This window comes from Myotis daubentonii, chromosome 15, assembly GCF_963259705.1.
Source record: "Myotis daubentonii chromosome 15, mMyoDau2.1, whole genome shotgun sequence".
Taxonomy (NCBI): domain Eukaryota; kingdom Metazoa; phylum Chordata; class Mammalia; order Chiroptera; family Vespertilionidae; genus Myotis; species Myotis daubentonii.
In genome coordinates, this window is record NC_081854.1 from 42,553,798 (window position 1) to 42,574,157 (window position 20,360).

The 20,360-nt window shown below is 40.3% G+C and overlaps 1 protein-coding gene across 3 annotated transcripts in view; it reads right to left on the reverse strand.

Moving 5' to 3' along the window:
* AP1G1 (adaptor related protein complex 1 subunit gamma 1) overlaps positions 1 to 20,360 on the reverse strand; it is an 85,734-nt gene that overhangs the window by 50,655 nt on the left and 14,719 nt on the right. For 2 of the 3 annotated variants that reach the window (XM_059667508.1, XM_059667509.1), the window contains exon 2: positions 6,509 to 6,712. In XM_059667508.1, the coding sequence (XP_059523491.1) occupies positions 6,509 to 6,709 (201 nt within the window). In that variant the 5' untranslated portion in view covers positions 6,710 to 6,712. Of the gene's footprint in view, positions 1 to 6,508; positions 6,731 to 20,360 lie in introns of those variants that run through there. The other variant, XM_059667507.1, reaches the window with a different exon arrangement.

The window sequence follows — 20,360 nt, forward strand, 5'->3', positions numbered from 1 at the left end:
GAGAGGGCACAAGTGGGGTTGAGGGACACCTCCCCACCCCCACCAGTGCACAAATTTTTGTACCGAGCCTCTAGTACTCTTATAAATGTCTCTTTAAAACAGACAAGGAGGCATGATCAGACTCAAGTTTTTCAGGTTTTGTTTTGATTTAGCAAATACACTTCATAGGTGGTGGTATGAACTTTCATCAGAAGGCATATAATTATTTCTGGTGGTTGTCTCTTTTTTGAGACAGTAGCAGCAGTGATATCATCAGGGATTACAAAATGGCAATATAATTCTTTCATTCTTTCTTCATTTATCAGCTGGACTAGTCCTTTAAGAAACAACTTCTCTACATATACCATTGGTTTACCAATAGCTCCTTCAGGAGGAATACTGGTAAGGAAAAGCAGGATCAATGTTTGTTTCTTTCCTTTTATTTACCAGTTTTCAAAAATAATGAGTGGATTTCCTACTATCTTCCAAAGATGACCCATTAAATTTTTTTCAAAATGTATCCTTTTTTAAAATATATTTTTTTATTGCTTTCTTAGAGGAAGGGAGAGGAGGTAGAGATAGAAACATCAATGATGAGAGAGAATCAATCATTCTCTGCCTAGAGAGAATGACTGGCTGCCTCCTGCACGCCCCATACTGGGGATCGAGCCCACAACACAGGCATGTGGCTCCAACCACAAATCAAACCATAACCTATTGGTTCATAGGCATGGCTAATTTTCTGTTAATTATTATGAACTCACTGATATACACGTACTTGGTTTCAATAGCAATCATTATTCCTAATATTCAAATTTTCTCATTCTGGTGGCTACTGAATACTTCTAACATAATCTCTGTAGTCTTTCTTGCTTTATGGCATAGTAATATGGTTCAAGCTTATTTTGTACATTTCCTGCCCCAGGTTTGGGATCAGCCATCTTTCCAAAGGGCATTAGACTTTTTAGAGTAAAATGGTATTATTTAGAGACTAAAATCTGGGCTTAAGTGTGCTCAAGACAAGAATGCCTATTATCGCTGCTTCTTTTCAATATTGTATCACATGTACATACAGTAGAACATAAGAAAAAATAAAATGTTTAAAGATGAAAAAGGAAGGGAACTGCCATTGTTATGTTGTTAAGTAGATGAAAATCAACCCTAACTTTTGGCTCAGTGGATAGAGCATCAGCCTGCAAACTGAAGGGTCCCAGGTTTGATTCCAGTCAAGGGCATATACCTCGTTTTCAGGTTCGATGCAGGAGGCAACCAATGGATAATGGATGTCTCTCTCTCATATCGATATTTCTCTATCTCTCCCCTTCCCTTCCACTCTTTCTAAAAATCAATGGAAAAATATCCTCAGGTAAGGATTAACGAAACAAACAAAAAAATCAATTCTACTTCTATATATCTACATCAATAATTAATGTTTAAGGATGCTATCTGCAAAAGAAGAGTTCCAAGGAACCTATGAATAAATTTCACCAAAGAGGTGTATGAAGAACTTCAGAGAACCTAAGGCTGTGGAGTGCTATGGTATATTGACAGAAGGGAAGACTACTGTAGACAGGCAATTGGGTATAGCAGGCCAGGTATGAACTGGGAAATAACAGAGAATGCATGCCCAGCATGGAGAAGAAGGTCACCAGCCTACTACTGCCATGTGCAAATATGGATCCAGCATTGTCAAATCCTCTGATTTTCTAAGAGAAACTAAAGCCGAAACCAGTTTGGCTCAGTGGATAGAGCGTCAGCCTGCGGACTGAAAGGTCCCGGGTTCGATTCCGGTTAAGGGCATATACCTGGGTTGCGGGCACATCCCCAGTAGGAGATGTGCAGGCAGCTGATCAATGTTTCTCTCTCATCGATGTTTCTAACTCTCTATCTCTCCCTTCCTCTCTGTAAAAAATCAATAAAATGTATTAAAAAAAAAGAGAGAGAGAGAAACTAGAAATCCAGATTTCTACAAGAAGTTCCTTTGTTTTTATACTAGAGGCCCGGTGCACAAAATTTGTGCACAGGTAGGGTCCCTAGGCCTGGCTGGCGATCAGGGCTTTTCTGTGGGGCAACCGGCAGGGTGATCGGGGCCCCTGTTCACACCCACCTTGGCCGCCCTGGCGCCGCCCACTCGTAGGCCCTCCCCCCTGCTGCCGCTGGTCGCCTCCCTCTGCGGGACGACCGGTGGGGCAACCAGTGGACCGTGCTGGCACCTGCCTTGGCTGGCCTGGTGCCACCCGCTTGCCGGCCCTGCTCCCTGCCACCGCCAGTTGGGGCCTGCAGGCTGGGGGCAGCTCCTGCATTGAGCGTCTGCCCTCTGGTGGTCAGTGCACGTCATAGCAACCGGTCACTCGGCTGGTTGTTCCACCCTTCAGTCTATTTGCATTTTAGGCTTTTATTATACAGGATATTGGCAGAAAATTCAAAACATTTTTAAGTATTGTGCAAAACAAACAAAATACATTTATGAAAGAATATGGCCCCTGAGCCACTGTTTTCACTCCTGAACTCTACCAACTTCTTTAGCCACTCTACTTTATTTCTGGGTTGTGTTTAAGCTAGCACGAAAGGCTACAAACCTTATAAGAAATCTATCACTGCTTTTATTGTAAAAATGTTGAGAATACTGTCTCTCACATTTCTAAGAGACTACTGAACAAAAGACACACGTAAGAAAATCTCTACTAGAATTCAGTGCTTTTTCAAAAAATTTTGCTGTCCTTGAGGAAATTGTAAACTGAATAATATTTGACTTTTTATGTACAACACATACATATTTAACACTTATTTACTTAATCTTCATAATAACCATACAATGTAGTTTTTAGGATTGTTCCCATTTTACAGATGAGGCAACTGAAACAGGAAAGGTTAAGGATCTTGCTAAAAATAACACAGTAAAGTAATAAAGCCAGAACTCACATCCAGGCAGTCTGGTTCCTGCAGCTGAGCTCTTAAATTCTGGTAAATCACACATAACTGAATGATTTTGTTTCTTGCCTTAGCTGACTTGCCAACAGCAACTACACTGGCCTTGTGCTCTGCATTCTTCCTTCTCCCAACTCTTACTTTCTACTACCCTTGTTCTACTTTAAATAGATGCTGGTAACATATGCCATCTCAAATCCTTTGTATAGCAAGGCAGGACTAAAATAATTCAATAAATAGCTCATTAATAAACTTGATGCAAATAGCTATTTATAGATTTAAATTAAACCAAAGACTGAATAGGTTTTAAAATTATACAAGGTTGAATTCTAATCCCCTCCCTAATATTTACTAGCTCTGTGAATTTAAACAAGTCACGTAAACTGAATTTCACTTTCCCTCACCTATAATATGAAGATATTACCTACTTCGTAGATTTTGTTGTAAATTTTAAATAAGACTTTTTAAAATGTGGCTACTAGGAATGTTTAAATTACATGTTGGGTCATATTTTATTTCTATTGGACAGCATCATTCTAAATACTGCAGTAAAAAGTAAAAAGAAACAGGTAAATTAGTGTTAATCATATTTTATTTAACCCAATATAGCTAAAATAGTTCAACATATAATCAACATAAAAATGATTTCAACATAAAATCAACATAAAAATTATTAAGATATTTTACATCTTTTATACTAAGGCTTCAATTACAGTATGCATTTTACACTAATAGTATACCTCAATTTGTACACTACATATCTATCAAAAATATTTGAGCCGTATTTCATAAAATTTACAATTGATGAAGTAAGGTTCACATGCCCAAGTTGTCTACAACATATTTTAAACCTTTCCAATAACTGCATCAAGTACCCTCCCCCCAAAATTTATTTTCCTTTAACGTTTGCCTCAGTTGAACTAGCCACATTTCAAAAGACCAATGGCTACACAGCTAGTGGCTATCATAATAATGAACAGCAGGTTCATTATGTAGTTCTTACAAATAAAATGCAGTTAAAAAGTGACTCTTGTTACACATAATTAAATGAAAATGACACTGTGATTCATACATGCAAGTGAGAGACTCCAGATAGGAACCTTTTTATGGGTACTTTATAAAGGAAATTCCTGTGGGTGGGGTACCAAATTACTGATATGCAAAAAGCCATAATTATTCAAATAAAGGAAACAGAATAAGGGATTTAAAATTATGATTCATATTCCCACTCAGAAAAATCTTTATTTTTTGTACCAAAATTTAGTACAATTACCCTTGAATATCATTAACTCTTTCTACCTAAGAAGTAAATGTTTTATCAAACAATTAAACTCCAAAACACCCAAAAATGCCACCTAAAGAGCATATACCATGTTACTAGTACAGAAGTAAATTCTAGAAATATATAGAGAGAGCTGTTTTACAAAGTAAAATATCATCTACGTCTTAAATCTATCCTATGATTTTAAGAGTCTGTCTTCAAAGAACTCCCTTGGGAGTATGTAAATCTACTGTATCCAAGGTGTTAACAGTGGTTATCTCTGAGTGGAGGACTTTTATAGTACAGCATATCAGATTTCTGTAAATCTAACCTAATGTGTCTACTTAGAATAAACTACAAAGAATATATGAACATGTTTGCTTTATATTAACTGTCATGCACCATATGGATAACTACCTGAATCAATTTTTTTTTAAATATATTTTATTGATTTTTTACAGAGAGAAAGGGAGAGAGATAGAGAGCCAGAAACATCAATGAGAGAGAAACATCGATCAGCTGCCTCCTGCACATTCCCCACTGGGGATATGCCCGCAACCCAGGTACACGCCCTTGACCGGAATCGAACCCGGGACCCTTCAGTCCGCAGGCCGACACTCTATCCACTGAGCAAAACCGGCTTCGGCCCAAATCAATTTTTGATGTGTTAAAAGCATGTAACATTTTTGCTCATAGGAGAACACTGCTCCTTCTGCCTGTCTAGTATCTGGTCCTCCTTTCCTCTGCTATTAACACCTCAATTTTCCTTTGGTGAAGTAATGCTCTTCCACTCTCAATCATGTATTTCTAGAGAGGCTGATCTCATTCCCTGACCCCAAGATGAGCATAAAACTAACCCAAGTCACTCTAGTAAGATTCAATCCCATTACTATTTTTTGTTTTAACTCAGGATTGGGGGAAACTGCTTCTAGGAGATACTAGTAAACTGGTGGTCGTGTTTCCTAATACATTACACATATCAAAACAATAACAGTTATCTTTGAATAATGGAAATATGGAAAGTACTTTTCTCCTTCTAGCTAGTGTTGCACATTCTCTTTTAATTTTGCATTCTTTTCCTTAAAAAGACTACGTAGCGCCCTAGCCAGTTTGGCTCAATGGATAGAGCATCGGCCTGCGAACTGAAAGGTCCCAGGTTCGATTCTGGTCAAGGGCACATGCCTGGGTTGTGGGCTCGATCCCCAGTGGGGGACTTGCAGGAGGCAGCCGATCCATGATTCTCTCTCATCATGGATGTTTCTATCTCTCTCTCCCTCTTCCTTCCTCTCTGAAATCAATAAAAAAAAAAAAAAAATTAAAATAAGACAGTCTAAGATGCTTTAAAAAAAAAAAAAGACTACATAGCATAAAATACAATTCTTAAATTAAGTGAAATAAAATTTAATAGCATTGCCCTGGCCAGTGTGATTCAATGGTTAGAACATCAGCCCGCACACCGGAGGGTCACAGGTTTGATTCCCAGCCAAGGTCACGTACCTCATTTGCAGGTTCCCCAGCCCCAGTAGGGGCCCGTTCAGGAAGCAACCAATCAATGAGTCTCTCTCACATCAATGTTTCTCTCTCTCTGACTTTCTCTCTCCCCCTTATCTACTTCCACTCTCTCAAAAAAAAAAAAAATCAATGGAAAAATATCCTCAGGTGAGAATTAACAAAAAAAAATTTAATAGCACTAATAAGAATTCCAAAGCAGCCCACTGTATCCTTCTCTGGAAAGAAGAAAGAAGTTATAATGAAGACTATCATGCTCAAAACTGAGACTGGCTATATCAATATGCATTTGTGTGTGAGAGAGGCTCAGGAGGCAGACCTGCATAGTGGTTGTAGCAATCAAAGAAAGCATGAGGTAATTAGGACAAAATCTTTAATGCCATTATTTGGTAACCACCTAATTTCTTTTATTTATTTAAAAACATCTGTCATGGGAGTTCCTTTTCATAATATGGTTCAGAGAGAAAATAATTAAGGACACATTTAGCAAATTTTTCTTAAATATTCATCATAGTCCAGGCCCTCTCACAGAACAATCACAATCTACTGGTTAATCCTGGTCAATTTTTAGGAAGCTAGCTGCTACCATCAAAACATATTCTAATCCACATTAGAATATGAGAGATTCCCAATGGAAAGGACAACTGATGGCAATATCACACCTTTCTAGGTCTGCAGCTTTCTCTCTCAATTCCACCCTCAGTTCCACAGTGATCATACTAGAGACTTCCAAAAGTATCCTATCCTCCCTGGTAGGAAAAGATTGAGTCTCTGAGTTACTGTCATTCAAACAAGAGTACCCTTGCTAGATGTGATCTCAGCCCAGCCTACCTGTCCAAAGTGAGCAGGATAGCCCAGCATGTGCATATATAGTAATTTTGCCACATTCCGACACCGGTATGTATTGTCTTCTTCTCTAAAAGATGACCGGATTGCAGCACATTCTTTCTGGATCATTTCTCGTTCTTCAGCTTGGGTCCGAGCTGTCCGGATGGTCCGGATCAGCTCCCGCAATCTGATGGGGGCTGGCATCCTCTGGATATGAAAAGACATTAAAGATGTTCACATATTTTTACTACTAAAACCATTCACACAACTTTCCAAATAAATTTCTGATTTTTAAGAATTCAAGCCTCGGCTCTCCCTCCCCAGAGCAAGCCGAACTTTTCCCTTTCTCTTCCCCCTCTCTGCCCCAGGCACATTACCATTAGCTTCCTCACTCCCAAGCTCCAAGGGCCCTTCCTTTACCTCTATCACTTGTTTCCTAAGCCCATTTCTTCTAGGAATTACTTCTTCTACCTCTATGATTTACCAAATAAATGTTCTCTTACAAAAAAATAAATTTAAAAATTCAAGCCTTGCTAGTCCAGTGATACAAAGCAACTATTATATACAAACCCCTCAACTCAGTTAATTCCTGGAAAAAATACAAACTGAAGATGTTAAAAACATAGGATACACTAATATGTAAAGTCCATCACTAATATCAAAATATCTTAGGAACTCAACCCAAATCTTTACTCAATCATTAAAGTAATAAAGAACAGTTTATGACCTAATCTTAGAGAAAACAGATATTTTCTGCTTAGTTGTTGTTAAACTCAACATAGTTCAACAAAGTATCAGATGAATACTGAATAAAATCATAATCAAAGCACAACTCGCCCTAACCGGTTTGGCTCAGTGGATAGAACGTTGGCCTGCGGATTCAAGGGTGCCAGGTTCGATTCCGGTCAAGGGCATGTACCTGGGTTGCTGGCACATACCCAGTAGAGAGTGTGCAAGAGGCAGCTGATCAATGTTTCTTTCTCATCAATGTTTCTAACTCTCTATCCCTCTCCCTTCCTCTCTGTAAAAAATCAATAAAACATATTTAAAAAAAAAAAAAAAAGCACAACTCACCAAAATGAGACATTTTGTTAAGTTGAAAACACCAATTGTCAAGTTAAATCATCTTTCCAAGAAATGGCAATCTTCTCAGAGTATTTGGATACTCTTTGAAAATGTGTTGAGAGCCCTAACCGGTTTGGCTCAATGGATAGAGCGTCGGCCTGCAGACTGAAAGGTCCCAGGTTCGATTCCGGTCAAGAGCATGTACCTTGGTTGCAGGCACATCCCCAGTAGGAGGTGTGTAGGAGGCAGCTGATAGATGTTTCTCTCTATCGCTCTCCCTTCCTCTCAGTAAAAAAATCAATAAAATATATTTTCTTTTTAAAAAAAAGAAAATGTGTTAAGAAAAATAATAAAACAATCTCAGAAGACTATTAGTGTCATATTCTCATGAGTATTTTTAAAAGTAAAAAAATTTAAAAAGAATCTACAATAGCCAAAACAATCATTTGAAAAAAAGAAGTTGGAAAACTTAAGCTAATTTCAAGAAATACTACATAGCTACAGCAATCAGGACAATGTGTAACTAAATTTAAAGATAGAATTAGAGCCCAGCCAGAGTGGCTCAGTGATTGAGTGTCAACTTATAAACCAGAAGGTCATGGTTTCAATTCCCAGTCAGGGCATATGCTGGGTTACGGGCTCAATCCTCAGTAGGGGTCATGCAGCAGACAGCCAATCAATGATTCTCTCTCATTGATGTTTCTATCTCTCTCTCCCTCTCCCTTCTTCTCTGAAATCAATAAAAATATTTTAAAAGTAAAAAATAGAGACTAATGAAGCAAAACAGAAAGTCTGGGAATAAACCCACACAAGTATGCTAAATGGTTTTCAACAAAGGGGCCCCAAGGTTATTCATTAGGAGAAAGGTAGTCTTTGAACAAATGGTGCTAGCACAGATGGGTATCTATATGGAGGGGAGGGGGAATTAACCCTGGACCCTAATCTCACATAATACAAAAAAATTAATTTAGGACTTCCAGTCAGATGGGTGTAGGTAAATGCTGTACTCAACTCCTCCCAGGAGCACTTCAAAATTACAACCAAACTACAAAACCACCATCATTGAAAACTGTCTGAAGTGCACATGAAAAGAAGTCCTATCACTAAGGATATACAGAAGAAGCTGCACTGGGACTGATAGGAGGGGCACAGGCACAGATTAGTTTGGTCCCACACCTACATATGGCCGTTAAAAACTGGGAGAGTTGTCTCTGCTTCAGAAATCCCCTCTGAGGGGTGAGGTGTCCCAACCTCATGTTAGGCTCCCCAGCCCAGGCGTCCAGTGCTGGGAAGAGAAGTTCTCATAACTGTGAAAACCAGCAGAGATTATGGCTGACTAAAACAGAGGGCTGCTGGAATCCCAAGTGTTCCTGTTAGAGCCAACACTCACATGCTGACAAACTCACTCACTCTCTCAACAGGAGCTCGAATAATCTGGCTTCAGGGCAAGGGATGGAGGGACAGCTTTCTCCCAGACAAAAATGCTGGCAAAAGCCATTGTTCCTTTGATGAGCCCTCCCCCTGCAGGCACAGGCTGGCACCATATCCCAGTTTTCTTCAAACTAGCTAACACTCTTTTGCCTGCCCTGGTGATTCCCTGAGACCTGACCAACCCAACTGGAAGGCCCATCTAGCCCATTTCCAGTGGCTTTTCCATACAAATAGCCTGTCTTGGCTCATGCTATGGGCTTTCCTAAAATCTCTCAAAGGTTCACAAATCCCAAACAAGCAGCATCCTGCCTCAGTTCACAGCTTAGCCTCTCCCAGGTAACTCCAAGCCCAGGACAAGTGGCAACCATCTACAGATCACTTTGTAGCTCATACCAGGTACCAGGTGGCAATGGGCAGGATAAGGCAGTAGCTGACCTTGGCCTGCACCTCCCAAGAGGCCCCAGAACCAACGCCCCTGGTGGCCAGCTTCAGACCCTGCCAGAGCAACTCCCGAGGACCCCACAAATGACACACTCAAAGGGCAGGCTCAGCAGGCACCAGAGCAGCTAAAGCAAATCCTGCTACCTAGGATCAGGCCCCACACAATAGTTCCTCCACTGCAGTCACAGCTAATCCTTACAACCAATCAGCCTGGGAGTCAATCCCTCCATATAGCCATCAAGGTTCAACTACAACAGGAGGGCACACACAACCTACAAAAGGGATACAACTGGAGCATCCAGTTCAAGTGACTAAGGAGACTGCACCCTGGGCCCCACAGGACACCTACTACATAAGGCCACTCTACCAGACCAGGAGAGGTAACAGCTCTGCTTAATACATAGAAACAAGCACAGGGAAGCAGCCCAAATGGGGAGACAAAGAAACATACCCCAAATTAAAAACAAAACAAACAGCCCTAACTGGTTTGGCTCAGTGGATAGAGCGTCAGCCTGCGGACTGAAGGGTCCCAGGTTCGATTCCTGTCAAGGGCATGTACCTTGGTTGCGGGCTCATCCCCAGTGGGGAGTGTACAGGAGGCAGCTGATCGATGTTTCTCTCTCATCGATGTTTCTAACTCTCTCTCCCTTCCTCTCTGTAAAAAATCAATAAAATATATTTAAAAAAATAAAAACAAAACAAAACAAACAAAATCCAGGAGAAATCTCCAGGAAAAGAATTAAGTGAAATGAAGGCAAGCAACCTACCTGATACCGAGTTCAAAACAATAGTCATAAGGATGCTCAAGGAACTAAGAGAGAACTTCAACAGCGTAACAAATATATAGAAATCATAAAAAGAATCAGTGAGAAATGAAGACTACAATTTAACTGAAATGAAGAATACATTAGAGAGAATCAACAGTATATTAGATGAAGCAGAGGGCTGAATAAGCGATTTAGAATATAAGGTAGCAGAAAACACCCAATCAGAACAACAAAAAGAAAAAATAATCCAGGGGGGTTGGAGGGAGGGGATGAGGACAGTGTAAGGAGGCTCTGCTCTGGTACAACTTCAAGCGTATCAACATTCCCATCATGGAGTGCCAGGAGAAGAGAAAGAGCAAGAAATTGAAAACCTATTTGAAAAAATAATGATGGAAAACTTCCCTAACCTGGTGAAGGAAACAGACATACAAGTCCAGGAAGCTCAGAGTCCCAAACAAGATAAACCCAAAGAGGTCCACACCAAGACACATCAGAATTAAAATGCTAAAGATTAAAGACAAAGAGAATCTTAACCATTTGTACACCATAAGCATCTATAGACGCAAACGGCGGACCTTTTTTAATTAAATTCAAAATATTGTGGCAGTTAACTGGTTAAAAGCAGCAAGAGAAAAACAGTTACCTACCAGGGAGCTTCAGGAAACTTTCAGCTGACTTCTAAACAAAAATGTTGTTGCAGGCCAGAAGGGATTGGCATGAAATATTCAAAGGACCTACAATTAAGATTACTCTCACAGCAAAGCTATACAGCGGTCGCCAACCGATAGTGGTCCACAGACCACTGGTGGTCTGTGAGGTCTGAAAGGTTGGCGACTGCTGATTTAGAATAAAAGGAAAGATAAAGAACTTCCCAGACAAGAAAAAGCTAGTAGTTCATCACCACCAAACCAGTATTATAAGAAATGTTAAAGGGTTTAAGGAGAAAGAAAAAAAAAGATTAAATATATGAGTGAAAAAATGGTAATAACTACATATCTATTAATAATTACCTTAAATGTAAATGGGCTAAATGCTGCAATCAAAAGATATGCAGTGGCTGAATGGATAACAAAGCAAGACCCTTACATATGCTATCTACAAGAAACTCACAAGATAGAAAGACACACCAACTAAAAGTAAAGGAATGGAAAAAGATATTTCATAAAGATGTAAAAGAAAAAAAAAGGCTGGGGTAGCAATATTTATACCAGACAAAATAGACTTTAAAACAAAGGCTATAACAAGAGACAAAGAAGGACCCAGCAACTCTACTTCTGGGTGTTTATCTGAAGAAACCCAAAACACTAATTCAAAAAATCATCTCTATCCATATGTTCATTGCAGCTTTAATTATAATAGCCAAGATATGGAAGTGAGACAGGCCGTAAGCCAGGACAAGTGGAATAAGGAAACTGAGACAGAGAGCTGAACAAACTGGCAGAGGGAGTAATTTACAGCAGATACAGAAGGTCACCTTCCTAGAAATAACATCTAGGCCTCAATTGTATTTCAGCTTCAGACCCAGAAAAGCAGCAGGACCAGTTGTAATGACTAACGATCCCTGGTCTGACAGACCAATTAATGGAGACCACTACCCTGAAGGAGCACACCTAAAAAACTGATGAATGTTCTACTGAAACCCTCCCCTGAGATCTCCCATAAAATTCCAGCCTGCAAGAAAGAAAAGCCTCATGAAAAAGGATCCAACAAGCCCTCTCCCTATGGGGAACAGCCCCTGCCATTTCCTTTCCCTTCTTCCCTCTCTTCTTCGCTCACAATCATGCATCTCCTCAACTCTAGAGGACCCCACGAGGCTTGCAACCAGGGGAGCAATGTGCAGGGGCAGCTCATCCCAAGCTAATTCCCTGAACCTGTCCCCAAGGCCCCCTTTTCTCTGACTTCCCAGAGAGCCAAGGCAGCCCAGCCGAGGCTCTCCTGTTGCTTCTTCTAAGCCCTTCCTTGTTTTACTGAACCCAGCTTTAATAAATGTTCCCTCATTGTCACGTGGACTTGTGTTGTAAAATTTTTCCTGCACAAAGTCAAGAACCCACACACTACTGGCTAGCCCTAGGTAGACCCAATCTGGGCCAGGTCCCCTTTCCAGTAACAGAAGCAACTTAAGTGTCCATCAATGAATGAATGGATAAGGAAGTGGTGTATATATACAATGGAATATGACTCAGCCATAATAAAAAAGAATAAAATCTTGCCATCTACAACAACATGAGTGAACATAGAGGGTAATTTGCTGAATGAAATAAGTCACAAAGAGAAAGACAAATGCCATATATAATTCCCTTATATGTAGAATCTAAAAAAACAAAAATAAACAAACAAGCAGAACAGAAACAGACTCACAGATACAGAGAACATTTTGACAGTAGCCAGATTGGGAGTTGGGCGGGGGGAGGCTGGATGAAAAAGGCAAAAGGATTAAGACAAATTGGTAGTTATAGAATACTCATGGGGATATAAAGTACAGCATAGTCAATAATATTGTAATAACTATGTAGGGTGTCAGCTGGGTACTAGATCTATTGGGAGTGACCACTTCGTAAGTTATACAAGTGTCTAATCACTATGTTGTACACCTGAAACTAATATAATACTGTATGTCAACTGTAAACTAAAAAATACAATTATTTTAGTAAGAAAATAGGATACAAAAAATTTTGAGTTTTTTTATGGTTTTTTTTTTAAATATATTTTTTATTGCTTTCAGAGAGGAAGAGAGATAGAAACATCAATGATGAGAGAAAATCATTGATTGGCTACCTCCTACACACCCATTACTGGGGATGGAGCCTGCAACCCGGGCATGGGCCATAGACTGGAATCAAACCAGGGACCTTTCAGTCCACAGACTGACTCTCTCTCCACTGAGCTAAACCAACTAGGGCTACGTTGTTGTTTTTTCTAACCCTCACACAAGGATATCTTTTTATGGGTTTTTAGAGAGAGAAGAAGAGAGAAATATCAATCAGCTGCATTCCTGTACATGCCCCAAGTAGGGATTGAACTCACAACTTGGGTATGTGTCCTAACAGAGAATGGAAGGCATGACCTTTCGGTGCATGGGACAACGCTCCATCCAACTGAGCCATACCGGCCATAGCGGGATAATAAATTTTTTTTAATTAATTCAAAATGGGTTACAGCCCTAAATATCAGCAAGGATTTCTATCCCAAATATAAAAGAAACTCTCAAAATGCAAATTTTTTTAATGGACAAAAGACTAAAACACACTTCACCAACGGGGCATAAGAATGATAAGTAAGCATATTTGAAAAGGTGCTCTACTAATGTGGAGAAATGCACATCTATACTAATAAAAGAGAAAAATGGTAATTGGCATACGATGATACCCTTTTCATTGGCTAATCAGGGCTATATGCAAATTAACTGCCAACAAGATGGCGGTTAATTTGCATATGTAGGGACAATGCAGGGAGGCGAAAGGGAAAGCAGGAAGAAGCCCCCTGCCACTGACAGTGATCGGAAACCCAGGGGGGAGCTAAGAGCTGGGGGGCAGGGCAAAGGCAGCCCCAGGGCCGCCTTTGCCCTGCCCCCCAGCCATGATCGGAGAATCAGGCGCCTTTGCCGCCCTGGCCAGTGATAGCAGGAAGTAGGGGTGGAGCCAGCAATGGGAGCTGGGCACTGTCGAAGCTGGCAGTCCCGGGAGCTAGGGGTCCCTTGCCTGGGCCTAAAGCGGAGCCCACGATCGTGGGGCCGCTGCAGCTGTGGGTCCCCGCTGCCTGGGCCAGACGCCTCAGCCAGAGGCGTCAGGCCTGGGCAAGGGGCCGATCCTGCGATTGGAGGGTGATGGGGGTCAACGCCTGAGGGCTCCCAGTATGTGAGAGGGGGCAGGCTGGGCTGAGGGACACTCCCCCCCACACACACACCCAGTGCACGAATTTCGTGCACCGGGCCCCTAGTTAAACCATAATAAGATACCTCTGTACACCTATTAGGATGGCAAAAATAACAAGCGCTGGGGAGGACAGAGCAACTGGAACTCTCATATATTGCTAGTGGGGATGAAAAATGGTTCTGCTACTCTGGAAATAAATTTGGCAATTTCTTATGAATTTAAAACTTATATGCTTACCATATGACCCAGTAATCTCACACCTAGGAATTTATCCTAGAAAACTTGTTCACAAAAATCCTATTCATGAATGTTTAAAGCACCTGTTCATAATTGCCAAAAAATGGGGAGAAAAAGGTAGTAAATAAAATGGAACAAAATATTTCTACACACAAGAAGCACAGCTCTAAGGCATTATGCCCAGTGAAAGAAAATATCTCAAAAAGTTACATATTGCCCTAGCCAGTTTGGCTCAGTGGATAGAGCGTTGGCCTGCAGACTGAAAGGTCCCAGGTTCGATTTGGGTCAAGGGCACATACCTTGGTTGTGGGCACATCCCCAGTAGGAGGTGTGCAGGAGGCAGCTGATCGATGTTTCTAACTCTCTATCCCTCTCCCTTCCTCTCTGTAAAAAATCAATTTAAAAAAAAAACCTGGAAATTATGGTTTTATATATACACACACTCTAGTGCATGAATTCATGCACAGGTGGGGTTCGGCCGGCCCACCTGCCCCACCCCCAATCGGCCCCTTGGTCAAATGCCTGAACTCCCAGTCGAGGGCATATTAGCCTTTTATTATATAGGATATTTTAAAAATATATTTCTTTATTGATTTCAGAGAGGAAGGGAGAGGGAGAGAAAGTGAGAAACATCAATGATAAGAGAGAACCACTGATCAGCTGCTCTCCACTGGGGATTAAGCCTGCAACCCGGGTATGTGCCCCTGTCCAGACTCAAACCCAGGACCCTTCAGTCTGTAGGCCGATGCTCTATCCATTGAGCCAAACTGGCCATGGCTGGTTTTATATTTTGAATATAGCGTGGTGTTTTGTTTTTTTAATCCTCACTCAAGGACATACTTACTGACTTTAGAGCAGCAGATGTCAACCTGTGGGTTGCGATCCCTTTGGCGGTCAAACAACCCTTTCGCAGGGGTCGCCTAAGACCATCCTGCATATCAGATATTTACATTACAATTCATAACAGTAGCAACATTAGAGTTATGAAGTAGCAACGAAAATAATTTTATGGTTGGGTCACAACATGAGGAACTGTATTTAAAGGGCCAGAAGGTTGAGAACCACTGCTTTACAGAGAGGGGAAGAGAGAGAAAAAGAAACATCGATGTGAGAGAGAAACATCAATCAGTTGCCTTCTCATAGTCGGGATGAACCACAACCTAGGTATGTGCCCTGATCAGGAATGGAACCCACAACCTTTCTGTATACAGGACGATGCTTCAACCAAGCCATTCTGGCCAGGACTTGAATGAAGATTTTTGAATGGTAGGTCAAAGTTCTTATCTTTCCAATACATCATCTTAGTATCATGATGTATTCCTCAAACAGTTTCTATAAACCATGGAAATCTCATTAAAGAAAAGAACATACTTAAAATAAATATTAGAGCCAAAACAATAAAAGAAAGATCCAAATAATCAACTATCATTGTCATCCAAGCAACTCAGGGAAAACCATCTGACTTCTCTAAGCCTCTGTTCTATCAACTAAAAAATAAAGGCACAGAATTACCTCTAAAAATCCATTCGAACAAGTATTTGATGAACACCTTTCATATCACCCTACTTTCAGTTTGTTAATTTTAAAAGTATCATTCTCTATAAATCAAGTGTAGTCTCCCTCACAGATGAATACTGTCAAGCAGATCTCTACAAGGAATCAACAAAATGAACTTCAATACGGAATAAATGTGTCATATACTTTACTTAAGTGAAATGCAGTTTAAGGCAGAATTCAGAGTTTTCTAAATTTTAGAAAGTGTATATACTATATGTCATAACTGGTCCACCATGTCTGGGGCAGCAGTTTCATTATCAAACAATCATTCTACAACACATATGAATATTCACAGCAAAAGAGAGAAATAAATATTAACAGGCTTATGTCTGGTCACATCTGAATTCAACACCAAGAGAATTATAAAGAACTCTTGGTTTTCAGAGTTTTTTGGATTTCAGAACTGAAATAAAGGATTGTGGACCTTTATCCTTATTCAATGACCCTTATTATTTTTTAAAATTATGACCTTGGAGTAAAATTACCTGGATTTGAATTCCAGCTCTATCACTTATTAACTGTGTCCTTGAGTAAATGGCTTAACCTCTCAGAACTTCCATTTTCTCATCTGAGAATACATGTGAAATTCTTAGCACAGTGCCTGGTACATAATAAGCACTAACAAATGTTGGCCATAATGTTGGCTATATAAACTACCCTTATATAAATTAATCTTGCACAAAAACAAGTTGCAGAAAGATATACAGCAACATTTATAAAGCTTTTTAAAACATGTAAAAGAACCTATTCTTTAGAAATATAAAATGCAGCAAGAGAATACGAATATGAATGTGAAAGAAAAAGATCAAATCCAACACAGTGGCACCTCTGGGAGGGAGGGGAATATGATCAGGGACAAAGTGACAGAGAACAGCCCTAACGGCTTGGCTCAGTGGTTGAGCGTTGACCTATGAACCAGGAGGTCATGGTACAATTCCTGGTCAGGGCACATGCCCTGGTTGTGGGCTTGATTACCAGTGGGGGCCGTACAGGATGCAACCAATCAATGATTCTCTCTCATCCTATATAAAAAGCTAATATGCAAATTGTCCCCTCAGGATTTCAACCAACCAGGTTTTTGACCGCTCGCTATGACGTGCACTGACCACCAGAGAGCAGCGTGGAATGAAGGGAGGCCCCGGCCAGCAGCCAGCAGCCAGGGGAAGGAAGGCCCCAATCAGTCCTGATCACCAGCCAGGCCTAGGGAACCTACCCATGCACAATTTTGTGCACCGGCCCTGTAGTCATTGATATTTCTCTCCCTCCCTCTCTGAAAACAATAAAAACATATTTAAAAAAAAGAAAAGGAAAAGAAGTGATATAGAAGATGCTTCAGCTATATTGGAGATATTTTATTTCTTAGACTAGGTTGCAGTTAAATGAATGTTTACAGGGCGGGGGGAAAAAATGGACACATATGTAATAGCCTTTGTAATACTTTAAGCAATAAAAAAAAAACTTAATGTTATCTTGAGAAAAAAAAAAGAATGTTTACTATTATTCTTAACATGTTTTATCTCTGATATATTTCATATTAAAAATTTAATTCTATGCCGAAACCGGTTTGGCTCAGTGGATAGAGCGTCGGCCTGCGGACTGAAGGGTCCCAGGTGCGATTCCGGTCAAGGGCATGTACCTGGGTTGTGGGCATATCCCCAGTGGGAGATGTGCAGGAGGCAGCTGATCGATGTTTCGCTCTCATTGATGTTTCTGGCTCTCTCTCTCTCTCCCTTTCTCTCTGTAAAAAATCAATAAAATATATATTTTTTTAAAAAAATTAATTCTAATTTATGTAGACCATATAATCTAAAAAACAATCTACTTGCTTTTATTACAATGTTGAAGATTTCCTTATTTTTTGAAAATTTTTACTTGCTTTTAAAAAATACTCAAAAACCACAAGATTCCTTGAAATACAACAGCTTAAACACCTGTTATAAAATAACAATAACAACGTTTATCTTTTTTAAAAAAATAAGGTATGAATGGAATGTAATGCCTCAGCTATACAGAACATAGCTGAGAATCCAAATCATTTTTATAATCTTGTGCAACCAGTACATAAAGAGACATACTAAACATCAACACACTAAAACATGTACTTGACAAAGGTTCTCAAGGTCCTTGTTCAGCCTGTTCCAGACCAGAACAAATTAGAAAGCTGAAGGGGAAAGAGAGAAGGGTGGGGGGCCAGGAGATAAAAGCTGTTTTAGAAAAGGACACTGATGATAGTTTAAAATGTAACCTAACAGTAAGAGAAGAAACTAAAACAGCAAAACAAACAACAAACAAATAAATAAAACCTATATATAGCAGGAATAAGCATTCAAATAGCATAATAGCAAGATTAATAAATTCTAGAGCTATACTATACAACATTGTGCCTAGTTAACAATACTATACTGTAAAATAGAAAATTTGTTATGAGGCTAGATTTCAGGTTGTTTTCTTACAATTAAAAAAATAAACGTTTGTGCCATTACATTATAAATTTCTATCCTATAAAAAATTTTAGCCCTAACTGGTTTGGCTCAGTGGATAGAGCGTCGGCCTGCAGACTCAAGGGTCCCAGGTTCGATTCCGGTCGAGGGCATGTACCTTGGTTGCTGGCACATCTCCAGTGGGGAGTGTGCAGGAGGCAGCTGACCGATGTTTCCCTCTCATCGATATTTCTAACACTATATCCCTCTCGCTTCCTCTCCGTAAAAAATCAATAAAATATATTAAAAAAAAATTTTTTAGAGAGGTCAGAGTGGGACCATCCAGTTTGCAGCTCCGTGGAACCATAAAAGACACACTCAGGGGGCAGACTCAGTGAGCACCAAAGCCCCATCGAAGCAAGTCTAGCCCCAGAGGGGTGTCTGCAGCACAGAAGTTCTCCCACTGCAGACACAGCTGATTCTCACAGCCAATTGGCCTGGAGGTCAATTCCTCACAGTGATAAGTACAACAATCAAGGCTTAATTACAACAAGACTGTGCACAAAGCCCACAAGGGGGTGCACCAAGAGTGTCTACCTCAGGTAATTGGGACACTTAGCACAGAAAGGCACTCTATCGACACAGCGAAGCATAAAAAATGCTGAGACAAAGAAACAGGACACAAATGACAGAATGGGAGGAAAGCAAACTGCTGGATATAGAGTTCAAAACCACACTTTTAAGGTCTCTAAAGAACTGTCTAGAAGCCGCCGATAAATTTAATAAGGCCCTCGAAAAGACTGGTGAGACCGCCGATAAATGTAGTGAGATCTTCAAGAAGACTGGTGAGACCGCCAATAAATGTAGTGAGATCCTCAAGAAGACTGGTGAAACCCTCGATGTTGTGATAAAGGACCAACTAGAAATTAAGCATACACTGACTGAAATAAAGAATATTATACAGACTCCCAACAGCAGACCAGAGGAGCGCAAGAATCAAGTCAAAGATTTGAAATACGAAGAAGCAAAAAACACCCAACCAGAAAAGCAAAATGAAAAATGAATCCAAAAATACAAAGATAGTGTAAGGAGCCTCTGGGACAGCTTCAAGCGTACCAACATCAGAATTATAGGGGTGCCAGAAGATGCGAGAGAGCAAGATATTGAAAACCTATTGGAAGAAATAATGACAGAAAACTTCCCCCACCTGGTGAAAGAAATAGACTTACAAGTCCAGGAAGCGAAGAGAACCCCAAACAAAAAGAATCCAAAGAGGACCACACCAAGACACATCATAATTAAAATGCCAAGAGCAAAAGACAAAGATAGAATCCTAAAAGCAGCAAGAGAAAGAAAATCAGTTACCTACAAGGGCGTACCCATACGACTGTCAGCTGATTTCTCAACAGAAACTTTGCAGGCCAGAAGGGAATGGCAAGAAATATTCAAAGCAATGAATACCAAGAACCTACAACCAAGATTACTTTGTCCAGCAAAGCTATCATTCAGAATTGAAGGTCAGATAAAGAGCTTCACAGATAAGAAAAAGTTGAAGGAGTTCATCACCACCAAACCAGCATTATATGAAATGCTGAAAGGTATCCTTTAAGAAGAGGAAGAAGAAGAAAAAGGTAAAGATACAAATTATGAACAACAAATACACATCTATCAACAAGTGAATCTAAAAATCAAGTGAATAAATAATCTGATGAACAGTATGAACTGGTGACTGTAATAGAATCAGGGACATAGAAAGGGAATGGACTGATTATTCTTGGGGGGGGGGTGAGGTGGGGGTGAGGGAAGAGATTGGACAATAATCGTGCACCTATGGATGAGGACAGTGGGTGGGGAGTGAGGGCGGAGGGTGGGGTGGGAACTGGGTGGAGGGGAGTTATGGTGCGGAAAAAGAGTAACTAATGTAATCTGAACAATAAAGATTTTAATAAATAAAAAAAATTTTAAATAAGCCCTGGCCAGTGTGACTTTGTGGTTAGAGCATCAGCCCACTCACCAAATGGCTCTATTCCTGGTCAAGGGCTCTTGCTTGGGTTGCAGGTTTGAT